This window comes from Zonotrichia leucophrys, chromosome 15 (genome assembly GCF_028769735.1).
Source record: "Zonotrichia leucophrys gambelii isolate GWCS_2022_RI chromosome 15, RI_Zleu_2.0, whole genome shotgun sequence".
Classification (NCBI taxonomy): Eukaryota; Metazoa; Chordata; class Aves; order Passeriformes; family Passerellidae; genus Zonotrichia; species Zonotrichia leucophrys.
Window position 1 is genome coordinate 1,012,788 of NC_088185.1, and position 20,322 is coordinate 1,033,109.

The following is a 20,322-nucleotide window of genomic DNA, read 5'->3' on the forward strand; positions in this document are numbered from 1 at the left end:
CAAGAAATCGGGATAATGAGACACTCCAAACTATTTGTGTGAGGAGCTTATATAATAGAGAGAGAGGGGAGACAGGGAGGTACTGACACAGCTCAGTGTCACTTTTTGTTAGAGCTGCAGCTGCTCACCTGAGCTCAGGGGTGTGGGAACCCGTGAATTCAGAGGGGTTTGGGAAAGCTGCAAAAGGCAGGCCTGAAACAGCAGAACTGGGATTGGAGCTAAGCAGCAGCCATGAGAAAGGTCAACAGAAAAATTATGTAAGATGCAGAAAGGTAAGGACACAGAGAACAATGGTCTGTGCATTAACGCTTGTCTAGAATAACTCCCTAAACTACAGAAAAGTTTATCTAGTGAGATATTAGGAAGTTCTAAGCTTAATAATGGAGCTCTGTGCATTGTGTTTTAAGGCTCACAAGCAGGTATTGTATTAGAAATAAGCAAGCATTGTTTAACCAAAGGTGTGTGTGCTTATAGTGGTTGGATAGAACTACTGTCAATATTGAATATATACTATACAGATATAAATACTGTCAATGTGCTTTTGCTTTGTGTGGTTGCTCAAAAAACTCTGAAAGTGAGTTGTAACATTAAGTTCTGTGTCTGCTGCCTGGGATGTGAGCTGGTGGCATCTTCCCATTGTCATCACTGTGTAATGAGACTGATGCTGGAAAATCAAACACCTCAAGGCACGCTCCCAGCAGTCCTGTCCTGTTTGTGATTTGTACAGAGACCCGGCTGGGAATGATGGGGAGGGGCTGCAGCAGCTCCTGCTGCTCCCTCCTGGCACCTGGGACATGGGAGGGGCACCTGAAACACAGGAATGGCACCTGGGACACGGGAATGGCACCTGGGACACGGGAATGGCACCTGGGACACGGGAATGGCACCTGGGACATGGGAGGGGCACCTGGGACACGGGAGGGGCACCTGGGACACGGGAGGGGCACCTGGGACACGGGAGGGGCACCTGAGACACAGGAATGGCACCTGAAATACAGGAATGGCACCTGGGAGCAGGAGGGATGGCAGGGACACAAGGCAGGAGCCAGCCCTCCAAGCACGGTGCCAGCAGCAGCCATATGTCCTTAATCTGCACAGCCCAGCTTGGCAGAGCTCCCTCACTCCGGTTCATTTAGTGGGCTCTGCAGATCCCATAAATATTTTCCTACCCAAACAGGCTCCCCACATTAATTATGATGGGATTGCTTTGCTAGGCACGCGGGAGCACTGCCAGCATCCCAGAATTTGGCACCTCGGTGCTTGATGCTGAGAACAACTCAAATATGAGATGGAACTTTAATGCCTGCTGGATCTTTCAAGTGCACCATCAAATCTGGATCTCCAATTTATTCTTTTTTTTAAATGCTTTCAAACTTGAAAGTGAATTCAGTGCTTTCAGAAGAGCAGGATAAATAGAAATGCTCTGAGCCAGGAACACTGTTGGCAGGGTCTGTGAAAACTCTTTCACCCATTTCTGTGAGGAAGGCACTATTTTTATCCTGGGCTGTCCTTAAAAAAGATCATCCTTCAGGTTTACTGTGTAACACACTCAGAACAAGACTGGGAAGGGAGTCTGACAGATTTTAAATTATTATGGAGATTGTATTTCCCAAGCAAAAGCTAGGTATATCTGGAGAGAAGTCAGACTGCTGGAAAAGGCTCATTAGAATGTTTCACTCTCTTTATCATCACTCCTGGAGGTAGCTCAGAATCTCCTATTATCCCTGTGTTAGCAGGAATGAATATTCTTAAATCCATCCTCAGCTCTAAGGCCAAACCCAACAATGACAACATGAAATTTTATGATTGTTCTGACATCAAGATGCATCTGAAGTGAATGAAGATGAGACCCAACTGTAAGCAACCCAAAGAGTGGATTCACTCCTAGGAGGAAAACTGATTCTATTATTCAGTGTAATGAAAATCTCTAGCACAGGAATACCTGAGCCATTTGGGACTCAGAGCTCTGGAGACTCCAATTTTTTAGAACCAAAGTCCAGCACCCACCAAGTTCCAAACAGAACACCAGGGCTGCACACAAGATTGCCTCTGTGGCAGATGAACCTTTCAGCTTGCATTTAGCTGTGAAGAAATATTTCAAGAACATATTCCTTCTGGGTAAAGAAGCCCAGCAGTGGAAGAGATTTTTATCTCAATGTGTGTAAAACACAATCTGTGCATATTTACTGCCTTATCAGTCACCCAAAATCAGAGATACAGCCCTGTAAAAATAACAGAATTAGACTTCAGGACACACAGCACAGCCCCACACCTGGTTTAACTTGATGAAGAGTTATTTGATAACTGACATTCAGGCAGTTCATCACCTGGGGCAGGGCAGGGCAGTGTCCTGAGAGCTGCCCTGGCGCCTCCTGCTCAGAATCCTGCAGCAATCCATCCTTAGGGCAGATGCCTGCTCTCTGCAAACCCCTCAGCAAACTGGCCCACAGCCAAATCCCCTGCTCCTCCTCTGCCTCCCTGCTTTTTGGGCTGCAGACAGAAAGGAAACAAAGCCAAACAAAGCCTGGCAATTGTCCCTGCATTTGTCACTGCTGTCTCTTGTTTCAGCTGTTAGAAGTGTTGGAATGTGCACGAAAAGGCAAGAGCAGCATCTGCATGGAGGGGAAGGCAAGAGCTTTGACCCATAAATCCTAATCCCAGCCTAGAGCTGGTCCCAGGTGCTGGGCAGCATGTGAGAGCAGCAGGGGCAGGGGAAGGTGTCCCTGCCCTAATCCCAGGTGCTGGGCAGCATGTGAGAGCAGCAGGGGCAGGGGAGGTGTCCCTGCCCCTAATTAGGCAGCAGGCAGGAGTGTCCGCCATCCCAGGTGCCTGACAGCATGTGAGAGCAGCAGGGGCAGGGGAAGGTGTCCCTGCCCTAATCCCAGGTGCTGGGCAGCATGTGAGAGCAGCAGGGGCAGGGGAAGGTGTCCCTGCCCTAATCCCAGGTGCTGGGCAGCATGTGAGAGCAGCAGGGGCAGGGGAAGGTGTCCCTGCCCCAGGGGCTGGAGCTGGGTGAGCTCTCAAGTCCCTTCCAGCCCAGTCTGTGACTCTGTGACCCAAGGGACCTGTCTGAGGAACAGGAACCAGACCTGGGCACACACACCTGGAGCCTGGCACTGCTAACCCCCCTGGCACACCCATCCGTGTGCTGGCACACAAACCCTCCTTTCAGCAAGCACAGGGTAACAGAGCAGACCCTGCAGCTGGGAGGCACCTCCTGTACCAAGGCTCTGAGAGGTTTCCATCAATCCTGCTGGCTGCAAGCCCTTGGGGACAGTCCCCATGGGTGCTTTAAATGCACTTAACTCGATTAGGTCTCGCTGCATTGTTTGCCTTTCAGCCCCTCTGTGTTAGTGGAATACAGGCATGGCCAGCTCTCAGGAGCTCCTCTGTTCATCCCCACTCCCATCCTGAGGGTGGTGAAGCTCCCACTGACATCAATGAGAGCTCTTTGCCTGGCTGAGAGATGAGTGTGCCATATGTTTATTTAAAAATAAACAAAGTGAACTGACTCAAAGAGAGTGGTGGTGGATTGGAAGCACCATTTGGGGAAAAAAGGAAAATCAAAAAGTGCTTTATTCCAGCCCAGGGAAGGCTCTGGGACCAGAAGGGTTCAGTGAATAGGGGCTGATTTGACTTCACCCTATTCCTGCTTCAAATTTCAGCTCTGCTAATGGATATTTTTTGGAAAGCATAGCCAGAGAGGATTCCTGAGTTATGGCTACCCACATGTTTTCTGTAAGAGCCAACCAGTTTTAATAACCACTTGCAATAACTACAAACCTTGGGTGGTTTCAGGCACCCCACAGAAAGGTTTTACATCACCAGTGTCCCACTCCTGCTCGCCTTTGCTCAGGCACCAGAACCCCTGACAAAGATTTCTCTTCATCCCCTTGTCCTTTCTCTTTCTAAAAAAGCAGTAACAACATTTTTTCATTACCAAGCCCCTTTAAAGCTTCAAATACAGCCAACAGAGGAAAACAACAACAAAAAAAAAAACACTACAAAAGGCAGGGATTACTAGTCCCACAGCTGAAACTAATAGAGACCATATTTATGTAAGTATGTGCATTTAAGTGTTTCAGGTTTAGGATGAGACACCCTTTGCCAAAAATGTGGCAGCTATATTTGCTAGTCTCTATGGGAAATGTTATAAAGAATCAAAAGCAAACAAATTTTCCTTTCAAATAAACTTGACCCGTATGTTTCAGACATGTGTTTCCCTTTGAATCCCTGTCCCCCTTTGATGGTGTCACATACTTTCCCCTCTTTAAGAGCAAATAGTTTGTTGTTACAGCAATTCTTTCCCACAGCTCTACCCTGACAGCCCCCCTGGTTTCCAAACCTTGAGAGTCCTCTTTCCTTGGGCACAGCTTCCCCAGGGATGCCCCTGCCTGTGCAATGGCCTGCAGGCAAACTGGATACTGCCCTGCCATCACTGCAGCTGGGGAAAACAACCCAGGGGCCAGATACCTCAGGGCAGGGGACAATATACCAGATATAAAATATACCAGATACCTCATGATATACCTGGATAATATACCACATATAAAATATACCAGATACCTCAGGGCAGGGGACAATATACCAGATACCTCATGATATACCTGGATAATATACCAGATACAAAATATACCAGATACCTCATGATATACCTGGATAATATACCACATATAAAATATACCAGATACCTCATGATATACCTGGATAATATACCACATATAAAATATACCAGATACCTCATGATATACCTGGATAATATACCACATATAAAATATACCAGATGCCTCACGATATACCTGGATAATATACCACATATAAAATATACCAGATACCTCAGGGCAGGGGACAATATACCAGATACCTCATGATATACCTGGATAATATACCACATATAAAATATACCAGATACCTCATGATATACCTGGATAATATACCACATATAAAATATACCAGATACCTCATGATATACCTGGATAATATACCACATATAAAATATACCAGATACCTGGATAATATACCACATATAAAATATACCAGATACCTCAGGGTGGGGGATAATATACCACATATCTCATAATATACCTGGATAATATACCACATATAAAATATACCAGATACCTCAGGGTGGAGGAAATCAGGATTCGCTAGGGAGCTGCTGCTGTGATCTCCTGCCCTTCTATGTTCTCCATTCTTGCACTCATTGATGCCCTTTTTATCCCAAAGCAATTTGTGTGGAAATAGCTCTTGCCTTCCTCCTCTAGCTCAGATGAGAATTGTTTAAGAGAGCTGAAAAAAAAACCTTGTTTCACTGCAGCTTACACAGCTTTTACAACATTCCTGTTGCTTTAGAAATGAACACCACCCAACCTAACACGCTGGGCAAGAGGGTGTCAAAGCACCACGCTGGACTGCTCAGCAGGATTGAATGAGAATATAAATAAGGAATTCCTAGTAATCTCTGGATGCTGTTCTTCTGGATAACATACACAGAAGGAAACAATCCTAGCCAGTCTGCTCTGCAGGGTGAAACACAGACAGCTCTCATGAGAATTTCACCTTGCAAAATAAATAAGGGAGGACCTTTCAAACCAGTTCCATGTGTCATCTAAAAACTAAACCTATTTAACTTCTTGTACAGGCCAGAGGCTGCAAGAGAAACCTGTCTGATTGCTCATCTTCTCACTCCATCCATCCATCCATGGGAAATAGCTGTCTCTCTCATTCAGCCCCTGCACAGGGACTCAATCAGCTCTGAGCTCGGGGAATGCCATCCCAAGGAAAGTTTGGGGATGGGAAGAGCACCAGCAGCCCTGGAAAAAGGGAGCACTGCCTTTTGTTAGCTCTGCTCCATCTGCCCTCTGCTTGCAGCACCTTCCCTGAGGCTCAGCACTTGTCAAAGCATTTCCTACTTGATACAACATATGAAATAATATAATTTATATATTTCACCTCTATTATATTCATGTTGTACACAGAAATACTGTAACAGCAGGCTCGCTGCCCAGTGAGAGACTCTTGGTCTCTAACAAATTTTCACTCAATAAGCAAAAAACCCCAGAAAACACCAGGAAAAGCTCCCTGATAAATGTGCCTGTTCACAGGGCTTTCACTAGCTGAGTTCAGAATGACAAATGAAAGCTTCAGATCCATTTTTTGTTTTCAATAAAAATCTTGTTTAACAGTGTCATGAATATTCATGTTTTTGGCACAGCTCCAGATGAAGCAAGAAGAGCCAACTCAAACAAGAAAACAACAGTCCACGTGGCTTTGCAAAAGGATGCACTGGATTTTGGACACTAAACCACACACTTAGGGAAAGGTAGAAATCTCAAGTTCTAGTACAGCCAACTTCCTCACTTACATAAATGTACCTGTATCTGAATAAAAACCTTAATTGAAATGAAAATTTGGAAAAAAAAGAAGCATGACTATTAAGCACAATCAGCTTTACCCACCAGGTCAGCACCACTCCTTTGGAATCTTACAAGAAACTTTTCTCTAAGGGTGCTTTAAGCCTTACAAACACACTAGGAAGATGGTAAAAAGCATAAATGGCCAGATTTTAAGACTTTCCTATGAAAATCAATCCAGATTCCAATTTTCTCCAAAATACCCATCTGAAATGAATTCCCACTCATGGCTCTTTCTGCTCTGAATAACGAAACTCTAATATAACACAGAGAATAGCTGGCTTTCTTTTTTTCAGCCACTAAGAACATGCTCAGATTGAGTTAAACTCATTTTGTGTTCCTTATTTTTCTATCCTTTCTGTGTTTTTGGAGAAGACAAATAGAAGGTAAAACCAGTTATCCACTAAACAAACACTTAAGTACGCTTCAGACTGGCAATTGTGAATTTCAATAGAACCGACTGATTTTCTTACATTTGGAAAGACTCAATTACCACAATCCTGGTGTCCTTTCCCCCCTTTCTTTCATGTTGCTGAATCAGTTTGAGTATTTGGTGAAAAGGCAAATCACAATCAAATCTAACCAGTCCAGGAGGCCCATTAGGCAGCATTTTAATAATTATCAAAGCAAAATTCCTTATCCTTTTAGATGTTTTTTGAGCAGAGGAGGACACGTGGATGTTTCACCTGCTTTTGCTGTTAAATTTCCTCTCTGAACAGGCAGGACTTAGGTAACACCAACAGGAGTGAGCAGCAGTGGATAATACAGGGAGGCAGATATAATTACACACACAACAGCTCAATCACTGCCTCTGAACAAGCACAGCTCCCCAGAACAGGGAGTTCTCAGCCCTTTCCCACTGCAGGAATTGCTCTGGCATCCAGCTGAGATCTGGCCATGACTCACCCTCATTTAGGGAGATGAGAACAGAGCTGTTATGGGATGAGAAAAGAGAGTGGCTCTTACCTAACACATCTCCTGCACAGTGCAGGACATCCCAAAATGACATCCCCAAAATGACACCTCCTGCCCTGCTTTACTGGCATGGAACAGGGGTGCCCCCAAAGCAGGACCAGTTCTGTTTAAACCACAGCAAACTGTGGGATCAGAATAACATCCCCAAAATGACACCTCATGCCCTGCTTTACTGGCATGGAACAGGTTTGTTTAAATCACAGCAAACGGTGGGATCAGAATAACATCCCCAAAATGACACCTCCTGCCCTGCTTTATTGGCATGGAACAGGTTTGTTTAAACCACAGCAAACTGTGGGATCAGAATAACATCCCCAAAATGACACCTCTGCTCCTGATTTACTGGCATGGAACAGGGGTGCCCCCAAAGCAGGATCAGTTCTGTTTAAACCACAGCAAACTGTGGGATCAGAATAACCCTGCACAGACACAAAAGCATCACCCTCTCAACCAGGGGAGCACTCAGAGCCTCCCAGCAATTCTCACTGCACACTCCCCTCTGCAGGGTGAGGCAGTTCACAAAGCACAGCCTGATTTAGAGGGCTGCACACAGGGCACTGAGCTCTGCAGGTAAACCTCGTGCAGAACTGGGCCTCAGCCCTGCAAACACTGCTCTCCATGCACAGCATCCTCAGTGCCAGCACCCCAGCAAAATGCTCTGCCAGAACAAACTCTGCTGGGTTTTAGTGCAAGGTGGTACACAGTAATTTCCTCTTGGGAAACCCCTGAAGAGTTAATAGAGATGAACCCAAGAGGGTGTAAATTTGTTTAATGAGGTTCCATCTAAAACCACGCAGAATGTAACACAGAACATGCAAGCCTCTTCTTGTAGATAATGATTAGATTTTTTAATTATTTCTTTTTAATTTGTTTTTTACTCTAAGATGAAAAGATAATTGCCACACTCATCAGATAACTGTGATAGGGAGCAGGGAAAACCCTAGAAAACACATGCAGAAAGACTTTTTCCAGGGGAATTTTCCCTTTAAGAAGTGCCAGACCTCAGGGCTGTCCCTGGCAGGGCTGTGGGGACTCAAAGCAAGCTGCCCATGCTGGGAGGAACTGGGAACACTTCATTCTGCATCACTCCCAGAGGATGAGAGGAACAGCAGTCTGGGTAGCAGAACCTCGTGGAGGGGACTTAAGCTACTGCAGTTTTGTAGAGCTTTTCATGAGCCATTTGGGGGTTTTGAGGCAACAAAACAGAAGTACTGACACGGGGAAAGAACCTCTACTCCCTTCATTAGTGCTCACAAAAAGGTTGGGAGGGATTTTGAACAGCTGCCAGAAGTTCATGGGATCAATTCCACTTCAAAATGGAGCTGTTTAAGAGCAAAAGCAAAGTTCACATGCCTCATCTGCTGTTAGAGCCCATTCCCCCACAGCACGTCCCAACACCCAGCCAGGGACTGTTCCCACCCTGAAGTGTCTGAAATCTCATTAAACATGGGCAGGCATAAAAGCAGAGCTGGAGCAGCTGACATAAAATTCAGTGTGTGCTGAAAGGTGACAGCAGTTACACACCAGGGCAGGAGCCCTGCAGGTTACTGCTCTCCATCCAGCACAATCATGGCACATTTGCACAGCCCTGGCATCCATTAGGTGTGCACAGGGAATAAAAGGGACACGTTGTGGTGGGGTTTATGTCAATGTTTTCTTTGAGTAAGAAATAAAGCAGCAGTTACCATAGCAATGGACAGAGAGCCCATCAGCCCTTGCTATGAAAATTAAAGAATGCAGGCTGGAGATGACAGCGCAGCCCCACTTCAGCAACACAAAGAGGGATGAGGCATATTAATTTCTGCACAACTATTCAAGATTTCTTTAAAGATCTTTCAGAAGATATTAACATTAACCAGCTGTCACTATCTACAACCAGCTGATAAAATCTTCATTCAGCCCTCTCAATATTTCTGCCCAGTACAAATTACAGTAGCATTGTCTCAGAGAGATAAGAGAGAAATTCTCCAGCAGTACCCTTGAGTCTGGAGGAGGGAGGTTCCACATCATCCTCCCGTGCTGTGCCCAGGCTGCATTGTCACCTGCAGTATCCTGGCTGGACAGGGCTCTGAGCAGGGGTTTGGGGCACTAAAAGGAAAGGCACTAAAAGGAAAGGCACTAAAAGGAAAGGCACTAAAAGGAAAGGCACTAAAAGGAAAGGCACTAAAAGGAAAGGCACTAAAAGGAAAGGCACTAAAAGGAAAGGCACAGGGGAGGCTCCTTCCCCCTGGAATTACCACTCTCGTGGATCCTGAGGACAGCAGGACCCTCCACAAACCAAAGTCCTGTCCCAAGGACCCAAAGCCACCTCCTTGAACACTGCTGGGATGTCACCTGCAGGGCTGTGACACTCCTGTCCCCACGGCTGGCTTGTGACACGCTGCCTGCTCTTTTCTTGTGTTTGCCCTGAGCCTCTGCTCAGGCCAGCTCTGTTCTCTTCACAAATGAAGCACAGCTTTAAAACCAGCCTTTTATCATCTTCAGTCTCAAACCCCAATATTACAAGGGTACATTGTCCACAGCCATCATCACACAACCAACAGTGACTAAGTAGGTACCAAAAAAATGGTTTTGTCATTCCTTTCTACTGGAAAACTGTAATCAGGCTGCTATAGAAGGGAAAATCAGAGGCTGCTGCTAATGTGGCCTGTCATGGATGTCTGCAATCCAGAGGAATAAAAAGTAGCCCAAAGCCTGTGAATATCCTCATTACTTTCCACAGGACTAAATTTGGGCCCGTTCCTAAGTGACAGGCTCCTGCTGAGGGCTGCTGCTTCCTTTCCACAGGAAGAATTCTCAATGCAATCAGAGCTTTTTCTAAGCTAGACATAACCTCAAGCAGAAAAATATTTTGGTTGCTACTGGTGGTATCCGTAGGACCTGCAGAGAGCAGGCACAGGAGTGACTCAGTGACTCCAGCAATTACCATCACAGCACCTCATTCCTTAAAAGCTGCAGCCAAGCTCACAGCCCTGAGCAAGCAGCCATGCAACCCATAGGAAAATTCGGTTTCCTCAAAATAGGATCCACACACGTCCAGTATGCCAAACAAGGAACCCCTGAGGGTGGTCAGTAGCATTTTTGTCTCAGTGAACTCTTCCCCAGCACTCCTGGGGTGAAGGAAAGATGAAGCAGGACTTTATGGTCTGGTCTGTCAGACACTCTTTTATCTGCAAAACCAAGCTGTGATTCATGACCCACAACTATTAATGCGTTCTGGTGAACAACTATCGGGGAGGTTGAGGAAGCAAGCTCTGCATTTTGGAAAGCGCCACATCTTCCCTTAATGAGCCTGTCTGTCTTGGACAAAGAGCTCGCTCTGGTGGCACTTTGGAAACGAAGGGTTACATCTGAGAGCCAGAGCTTGGATGAAAAAGAGATTCTTTTAAGCAGCCTGACAGCTGAAAATGCAGAGGGCTATGTCTGAAGTGCTTCCCCCCATTTTTCTTCTCTCCCAAGACCCAGGCTGTTTCTCAAGCCCTCCTCTCTCAGCCTTGCTGATCTCAGCAGCAATATGAAAACCTAACACAGTGTCACTGGAGATGATTAGGCTGTTAGTGTAAATTAACCCCCTGGCAGCTTTGCTAATACACACACTTTGTAACACACCAGGAACCCGGCAAACAAACAAAAAAAAATGCTGAATTTCCTTTTAACCCAGTCTCATCTCAACTATGAATTAATCAGCTCTTCTGTGTATTCAAAGTCTGTAGAAATGCAATTTGCTTTTCCAGAGAATACTAAACACAACAACACATGCCTCCCTCAAGAGACAGCACACCTGGGCAGGGTGGGATTTCCAGGAAACACACCCAAGGGGGTCCCAGAGGAAATGGTGGCAAAACTTGGAGTCAAACATTCTATAATTTAAAGGAAAGGTCAGCATTCTGTAGAAATTAACTCAAGTGCAGAGCAGCTCTTCCCAAGCTCCTGGTGCCTTTTGTGGGAGTTTTAACTGTGAGGTGCCACAAGAACATATCAACAATGTGATTTCTTTGTGCCTGTGCTGTCGTGAGTGAGGAGCAGCATTCTGCCAGAACAGGAACTTCAATCAATCTGACACTTTCTGTCTTAAATAATAAGCCCCACAAGCACCAATAAAACAACAAACCCACCAGATTTCACAGTTCTGCTGGCACTCTTGGCGTATCCCCCATTCATCCTTGCACCCCAGATCCTCCTCCCTGCAAGCTCTGAGCTGGGGCTGCTGGTGTCCCCCAGTGTGGCTCCAGCAGTCACTCGTGCTTGGGCAGCCTCAGCAGATGCACGGAGGTTTCAAAGCCTCGCTTTTTCTCAGGGATGCTCATTTCCATTCAGACCCAGAGGCTCACACACTTCCCTGCTTCCAGCGGCCCTGGAACCCAGCAGCTTGTCAGATAATGACACTGAGGATTCCCGGGGGAACCCCTAATGCAGCAGATCACAGCAACACAGCAGACAGCCACAAAACATCCTCTTGGTTCCACAGAACTCCCAGCAGAGCGGCATTTCCCTCCTCTCTGCTGGCTCGGGAGGATTGGGGTTTACGCCTTGTGATCTCCTAACGAACCACTGTCACTAATTAGGCAGGGAAGCAAGGATTTAATTAACGCTTGTAACTCGAGTCACACGAGTGGCTAAACAGGCTAACAGTGTGAACAGGAATTAGCAGCGGTGCCCTGTCCCTCTGCAGGCAGCCCTGCAGGGCTCCCAGAGCTGGGCAGAGGGCTGCAGGAGAACAGCAGCACTGGGGCAGCACCTGGAGCCAGGAACTCTGATTTCCTGCTCTCCCATTCACAGCCAATCCCTACCACTGCCCCCATCCATTTCTTCCACTTCCCTGATCAACACATTGGGAAAAGTTTTCCAACACACAAGCCTGAAGTGCAAAAGACCAAATCCATTTTATATTGTGTGTGGGCATATCTATACACACACAATATATATGTGCATATATATACACACACACACTATAGGTATATATGTATATATATATATACATATATACATATATATACACTATGTTTATATTTGCATTTATTTATATATTTATATATAGTTATGTACATTTATGTACAGTTCTATATCTTTATGTATATATATGTACAGTTATATATACATAACTATATATATACTATTATATATACTAACTATATATATACTATAGCTATACATAACGGTTTATATTTATATATAAATATATATATATTTATATATAAATGTCTATATATAGTTCAGGTCTGTTTACTGTTCCATGGAGATAGGCTGAGACCTAGCTCAGAGAATATATTTCTAAATATACATATATTCACTATATATTTATATATGGTGTATATATATATATATACAACGTTTATATATGTATTTATTTCTATACAGTTGTATGTATTTATATATAGTAATACATAGTGTATATGCATTTATACATAGCAGTGTATATATACATTTATACATAAATATTGATGGAGTTCAGGTTTGTTTACAGTTCCATGGAGACAGCCCTGGAGCTGGCCCAGAGAACCCACAGCTTTGGGAACACCTGCTTCCACAAGACCAAGAACATTCTGCAAGTGCTGCCCCGCCAGTTTAGGTAATTCTTGCACACTCTGTGTGACAGAATTCACCGTACAGGAGCTGATTGAGGGGATGCTCTCAGAAGGGAGGCTCTAACCTGAGCTCTCCATGGATTTCAGCAGCAATGAGCTTCCCTGCCCAGCCCCTGATCTCAGCAGGGTCTGGGGTCTCCTCCTGGCTGCAAAGCTGTGCTTCACCAACCTGGTCAATCAGCAAATTTCCAAAGCATGGAACGCAGAATCAGCCTTCCAACAATAAATCCATAGGTTATTCTCAGAGGTAATGAGTACATTTTGTTGGAGAATTGTTCAAAAGGTTTCTCAGGCACCACAGTTTTTAGAGGCATTTAAAGAATCAGGGGAGAGTGCCTGTTTCCTCTTTTCTAGGTAGCTTCAATTTCAAGTTAATAATTAGTTCTTTTAAAAACTTTTTTAAACCAGACTGCTGCTGCCACAGTGAGCCCTTCCCTGCTCCCCTTGCTCTGGTGAGAAGCACCTTTCTCAGATGTTTAAAGGACATCCTCCTCCCCAGCTTAGCAGTTCTGAGAACGAGTCATTAGTTTGGAGGACCCAGCTGCCTCTGGTGTGACACCAATGTCCCTGAAAAGTGCCTGCTAAGGGCTAATGAAATTAAACTGGAGCGCATGCCACTCTCTCAAAATAGCATTAACACGTTCCCTTCTTTGAAGAAGTATTTTTTACATCACGAATGCTTTTTAAAGCTACACTGGGAAATATTCCCCCTTTAGTGTGTCACTTCTCCAGTAAATGGTAATTAGGAGTGCTCCAGCAGACTGCCCCCATTGCTTACTGGAGCAGAACATCCGAGCTGATGGCACCACTGCTATGAATCTACTGGGGAGAAATCTCAACAAAGCACTGCAAGGTGCTGCTGTACCCCAGCCCTTGCTAAAACCATAATCCCCCAGTGTACTCCTCTTTCAATAACTGCTCCACTGTGGATGTGGAGCTGAATTGTTACTAATCATTCTAGAGAAGGGAAAATAAAACAAACAAAAAAAATCAGTGAGACTTAAAGTTCCACAAGGCTGAAGAGCAGACAGTGAAGTATATAAACCTCTGTCAACAAAATATATAAAACCCCTTCAAGTCATAATTCACACTTCTGGGCATTTTTACAGAGCAACTCTGGACTAGCACCTGCCTTTATCAATGCCAAAACAACTCAATTTTCCAATTTAAATACACTGTGAAATAATGAGATTCAAACTCCTCTCCCTTCAGATGCCACCTGAAATGCTTTCGTGCAGTGAAATGACTCTTAAATATTTAAGCAATGCAAAGCTGCGCAGGACATGTAAAATGCTTTGTTGCAATTCTTGCCATTTGGAGATGGACATGTACACCCAGAAGAGCATCCCACCAAACTCTTCTGTCTCTCTTCATTTCACTCCAAGCTCTGCTGGTTTTAAATATGAATCAGTGTAAAAACAAAGCACCCTTCACCTCAAGAGCTGAAAAACTGCATTCCATTTACCATGGAAAACAGATCCTTGGGATAATGCATCCCAAATTCTGGGTTAACACAAAACACAGAGTGATTCCAGCTCTGGTTTAGGTTTGCAAGTTTTGCTATCTTCAGTTCCTCATTATGATGTCACTTGTGTTTGCCATAATGTCACCACACTGCAGGGTCAAGAACTAATGAACCAACAACTAAGTACAGAACTCTGGGGAGTAAATGTTATTTCATCATATGGTAAGATGAAAACGTCACTACCTAAAAGCAAACAGTAGCTGCTTGAAAATGGTACTATTTTTGGTTATTTTGGTGCAGCTGAGGGCAGTGCCAAGCTCCTGGGAGAGGTTTATTCCCTAGGAAGCCTCTTTCATGCAGAACAGGCAGAGTTAGTGTTGAAGATGCCCCTTTTTCATGACCAGTTCCTCCAAACTGGCTTTGTATATTGAGATTCCCAGGCACTTACACAGATGCTATGACCATAACAACCTTCTCTACCTCTGCTGCTGCTCTTCACTGCATCCTCCTCCAGGTCCTTCAGCTGCTGCCAGCACCACCCAACACAGCCCCGCTGTCAATACTCATCAGGCAGTAAAAGCTGTCCCAGCTCATGGGTTTAACAGCTTTCCTCACTGCATTTATCCTTATCCAATTTGTAGATTTATTATTGCTCCTAATTACCCATTGTGTTGGGTTGATTTGTTTGCTGGACACTGATTACACCCTACATCCCTCCAGGTGCAGGAGCTGCACTGCAAAACCTCTGCTAAGAAGCCTGAAGGGAAGGAAAAGCCACTCCTGTGCTACACCTCTGTTCTCTAATCAGGATGTAACAACTTCATCCCCTTTCTCTTCACTTCTCCCGCTCAATAGCTCCTGTAAATCAGGTTATCTGCTGGTTCAGCACCTGGCAGAGTGACTCAGAGCTGACCTGGTGCCCAGGGACAGACAGCACCCAGCACTGCCACCCTTCTGCTCAGCCCTGTGCTGTGCACAGCTCTGCCCAAACGTGGCACAACCTGGCATGACAAACAGCTGGCAGGATCCCTCTGTGGTCAGTACCTGGAGAAGGATTTTGAGCTCCAAAAAGGTGGCACAACCTGGCATGAGGAACAGCTGGCAGCATCCTGTCCTGGTGAGCACCTGGAGAAGGATTTCCAGCTCCAGAGCAAACAGCAGTGCACCTCACCCCCTGCCACACCAGCCATCCTCCTGACCTCACTGGTGCTCCTGGGCTGATAAATGCACAGGTACAGCACCAGGATGCTGAATGAACACAATTTAAGAACATGGATAAATTCACATATACAGCGCCAGGATTCTGAATGAAGACACAATTTAAGGACACGGATAAATTCACAGGTACAGTACCAGGACACTGAATTAAGACAATTTAAGAACATGGATAAATTCACATATACAGCGCCAGGATTCTGAATGAAGACACAATTTAAGGACATGGATAAATTCACAGGTACAGTACCAGGACACTGAATTAAGACAATTTAAGAACATGGATAAATTCACATATACAGCGCCAGGATTCTGAATGAAGACACAATTTAAGGACATGGATAAATTCACAGGTACAGTACCAGGACACTGAATTAAGACAATTTAAGGACACTGATAAATTAACAGATACAGTACCAGGATTCTGAATGAAGACACAATTTAAGACCACGCTTTCACTTGCCATGATTTGTGGCTATGAGGTCATTGAGACCAGTCTGCTTCCCTTTTGCCAGAGAAGATTTGTAGCTATTATTTCCCACCCCCCAAGCAATGATCACATGCTGTTTGCTTCAGCCCTGCATGTTGCAATACCTCAATGAATAATATACAAGGAGCAGCAAATAAACAAGCCCACTGTGCCCGGGGATAACGTGTGGTGTGTTTTTCTTTAGGATGATGAAATGTGAGTGCATGTCACAGGATGTAGGGCTTGCTGTGCTGGGAGCCCAGCAGGAGGAGAGCACACAGGCAGGCAAATGGCCACGGAGAAGGTTAAGGGGGCCCTCAGGCAGCCCCAGCATATGCACTGCTATTCCCTGGCTGCCCTGCTCTCTCTCCAGACACAGACACTCCATGGGCTCCTGCTCACACCCCACCCCTTCCACACCTCAAAGCTGCACTGAAGACATCAGATTCCCACCACTGAATGGGAAGCTCCATTCTTTGCCAGCCTTTCACCAGCCCTCTGCTGATGCCTTCAGTTTGAGCTTTCATATTTTTACATTCTGTACTGCCTTAGTGTGTAACTCTGAACTCTGTACAAAGTGTCAGCGAGTTCTCCTCACAGTTCAGTCAGACAGAACAATCCTTTTCCAGCCCCAGAACCAACCTGGGTCAGACTGTGCACTCCAGATAAATGTTCCCAAAACTAAAGCCAATCCTCTCTGTCCATAACAGCAAGTCACACAGGCAACTGCCAACATCCCACATTCCCATCCCTGTCTCCTGCCCCTCTCAGCCAGACTCATTTCTGAGCAAAGAAACACAGCCCCAGATTTCAACAAGCTTGTTGCTCTTCAACTGGCTTTTCAGGAAAATAAAGAGAGTGACAAGGACCTACAGAGAGTGATCCCCACTCCCATTCACCCAACAAACACCCAGCTCACTGCCTCTGCATTTCTTCTTTCACCGCAGCTATGTTTGTTATGTGCAAAAGTACTCTGTTTCTACTACTTTGTGTAAAGGGATTTTCAATAGAAGGGAAGTAACAACATCAGAAAATCTAGCACAGAGGTTTCACTCAGTAAACAGGTGTCTGGGAGATTATCTCACCAATTTAACCAAAGCTGCAAACACCACAACGGTTCTGGGATGACTAAAATCCCCCTTTTTTCAAATAAAAGCCTTTTATCTGCCAAGCGACACTTCCTGTTCTAAAGGCTATTCTCCTCGGTGGTTGTCAACTATGTATTAATCTAATTCATATAAGCCTTAGAAATAAATTCTTTCATGTGCAGAATCTTTTGGGAAACTGATTCCCTGAGGCTTTAGAGAGCAATTGTTGCTTATCACCGTGGAAATTTCCACTGAATTTAAAGCCTGGTAACAAGTTAAAAAAAGATACATCAAATTTTTCAGTGATTAACAAGTTTCCCAGTCTTTGTCATCCTCAAAGGATTTTCATCTGATCGGTAGGGAAACGGCTAAAAATGAAAATAAAAGGGAAGCGATCTGACCCAGTAAGGCGGCTCCTGTGTTCCCACTCCTGTCCAAAATAATGGCACTCACTTCTAACAGTCCCTTGCAGGCGGCAGCAATATCAAACACCTTGGGCTTTATTTAAAGGACAAATGTGCTGCCAAAGACAAACACTGCTTAACTGCAAGTGGATAGTTAAACCCTCCCTACAGAGCTCTCCTAACAAAACCACTCTGTGTGTGGGAGAGGCAGGCTCTGCCAGAGCACTTACAGAAAAGCAGGTAATTGAAGTTTTTCTACATTCAAACTCCATGCCTGCGCAATAAAAAACTGATTTTAAAAGCGCCATAAAGCAGAGAAGTTTTCTGATGCCTGGCTGTCTGTCACAGCACAGAAACAGCCCTGCTAAAGCAGCACTTTTGTACCTTGCTGCACACCGTGGGCCTGTGATAAACGGCACTGCAGACACGCTGAAAACCTCCCGTGACAGGGGCTTTCAATCCTCCTCACAGCACGCAAAGAGGAAAATAAGGAAAATTTCAGTGACTAGGAGCAACCTTCATTGGGATCAGCTTCAAATCAGCTGAGATCCATCCCACATCCCCAACATCTTTGTGTGCCAGAACCACGCCCGGCCAACCTCCTTACCTGAGGATGAACTGATCCACCGTGGAATTGTTGGCAATTGTCACGTAAACATTGACAACCTCGCCCTGTTTGACGGGCTTGGAGGGCAGCCACACCACCACGTTGCTGTCCAGCCGCAGCTCCGTCAGCTGGGAGGCCTCCTGGCCGCGGTAGAGGCTGACAGAGCCAATCCTCTGCAGGTGGGACATGCTCTCATCCACACCACCATCCTTCCCGGGCCGGATGGCGTTGCCCTTGCGGAGATCCTCGGCCGTGCACTCTCCCTTCTCATCCCCAGGCTGCACCGTGTAGTAGAGCTCCACGGGGCTCCCCTCCAGCTGCTCCGCCGCCTTCTTGCGGCCCGTGAGCACCGTGGAGGGGCTGAACCAGCTGGGCAGCAGCTCCAGCTGCGCCACGCAGAGCCCCAGGTCCCCGCGCAGGCGGCAGCTGCCGCGCACCTCGCGCGTCTCGCGGAAGGCGAACACGCGCAGGCAGGGCAGCCGCTCCGCGGGGCTGTACTCGTCCCAGTCCCTGCCCACGATGTAGAACAGCACCTGCACCCGCGGCTTGCTCAGGTAGATCTTGCTGCTCAGGATGTAGGCCTGCAGCTTCCAGTTGTACGTGAACTTGTTGGCGGATCCAAAAGAGCTGGAGGTCAGCAGGAGGTCCTGGGGCACCGCTTGCTCCACCGAGAAGGGGCCGTAGCTGGCGTTCAACACGGGCGGCCTCTTGGCTTTGTAGGGGAAGAAGGACTCCACCCTGGACTGCAAACTGGAATTCCTCATGAAGTCCTGGTTGGCTTCTTTGAGGAAGAATGATGTCTCGGCGTTGAAGAGCCGGTAGCTCACAGGTAGGTACGTTGGTAATGAAGAAAAGCGCTGATTATTGTCCAAGACCCCTCGGCACTCTGTCACTAATAAAAGAAAAGGTGAGTTAGACCAAGTCTGCTTATGGACTCAAAGGGACAGTTAGCACAACTCCAGTGCTGAGTTACGGACAAGCATTATTCCATGCAAAGAACATTTACAGGGTAGCTGCACGTTTAGATACAAAATAATTTTTTTCTCCATTACATTTGCAAAAGAAAATATAATGTATCATGTCAGGAGAGCCCGATGACCAACAGCCCCAGGGCTGCTAGTCACCAGCCCTGCAGGATCAAAGGGAGCTTCTCTTCTAGGTGCAAAGAAACTGCTTTCCTAAGGACACTCAGACTACCATTTCACGCTCTCTGTCAAGTAACCTTGCTCTTGTATTACTGTGCCAGAAACAGTCCATATCTCTGTGGCAAAATACTGCCAATCTCCTATGTTCTTTAAATGCAGATGGGCATTAAAACCCAGAAATATTTCAACAAGTACCAATATGTAAGATGCACACAGAGTGAACCAGCTGAACATCAGATCCCTTTTGACCTAAATGTTTTCCTGTTAAGATTAACAAGACACTGCTGAAAGGCAAAATGTATTGTCTAAATTAGGGTAGATAACAGTGGAGAAGGATTCAAATACACGTTGATTATGTCATACAGCTTACAACCCCTCTCCTTAACCCCTGCTGAAGGGATTTGCCATAGGTACAAAAGGTAAATGCATTTAGTGCTGGACCCCTTGAGTATTGATAAAACAGAGCTTGCCCTCAGCTCCAGGGCTCTCAGGAAATTCCATCAGAATCAGGAGTTAAGGTTCTGTGTAGGTTCAGCTCTTTAAAGAATAAAGGTAACCACAAGGACAACACAGAATGCAGAGATTCATCTGGAACCCAGAACACCTGAGGATCCCAAAACACCCCACAGACTCTGCCTCCCCACCTTCCTCACCAAGGGCTGCAGCCTGGGCACCTCTGCAAGTCACATTTGCTGCCCTGGCATGTCTGGCTGCTAACGTGCTAATTATGCAGTCAGATTTAATTAAATGTTTTCAAGTAAGGAATAAACAATGGATACCTGTCATGACACCAAATGGCTGCTGACAGACAACCCCACTGCAGCCCTGTGGAGTGTGCAATGCCAGGGTGCAGGGAATGAAGAGCTTGGGGAGGCAGGTGGGAGGTAATTAAGAAAAGAAGGAGACAAATGTAGAGGAGGGGGAAATCAGAACTCTCAAAGGACAGCAGCCATAAA

At 45.8% G+C, this 20,322-nt stretch overlaps 1 protein-coding gene across 5 annotated transcripts in view; it reads right to left on the reverse strand.

Annotated features, from left to right (window-relative positions):
- TMEM132C (transmembrane protein 132C) overlaps nucleotides 1-20,322 on the reverse strand; it is a 166,031-nt gene that overhangs the window by 93,040 nt on the left and 52,669 nt on the right. For all 5 annotated transcript variants that reach the window (XM_064726859.1, XM_064726861.1, XM_064726862.1 and 2 more), the window contains one exon: nucleotides 18,222-19,113. In XM_064726859.1, the coding sequence (XP_064582929.1) occupies nucleotides 18,222-19,113 (892 nt within the window). The remainder of the gene's footprint in view (nucleotides 1-18,221; nucleotides 19,114-20,322) is intronic.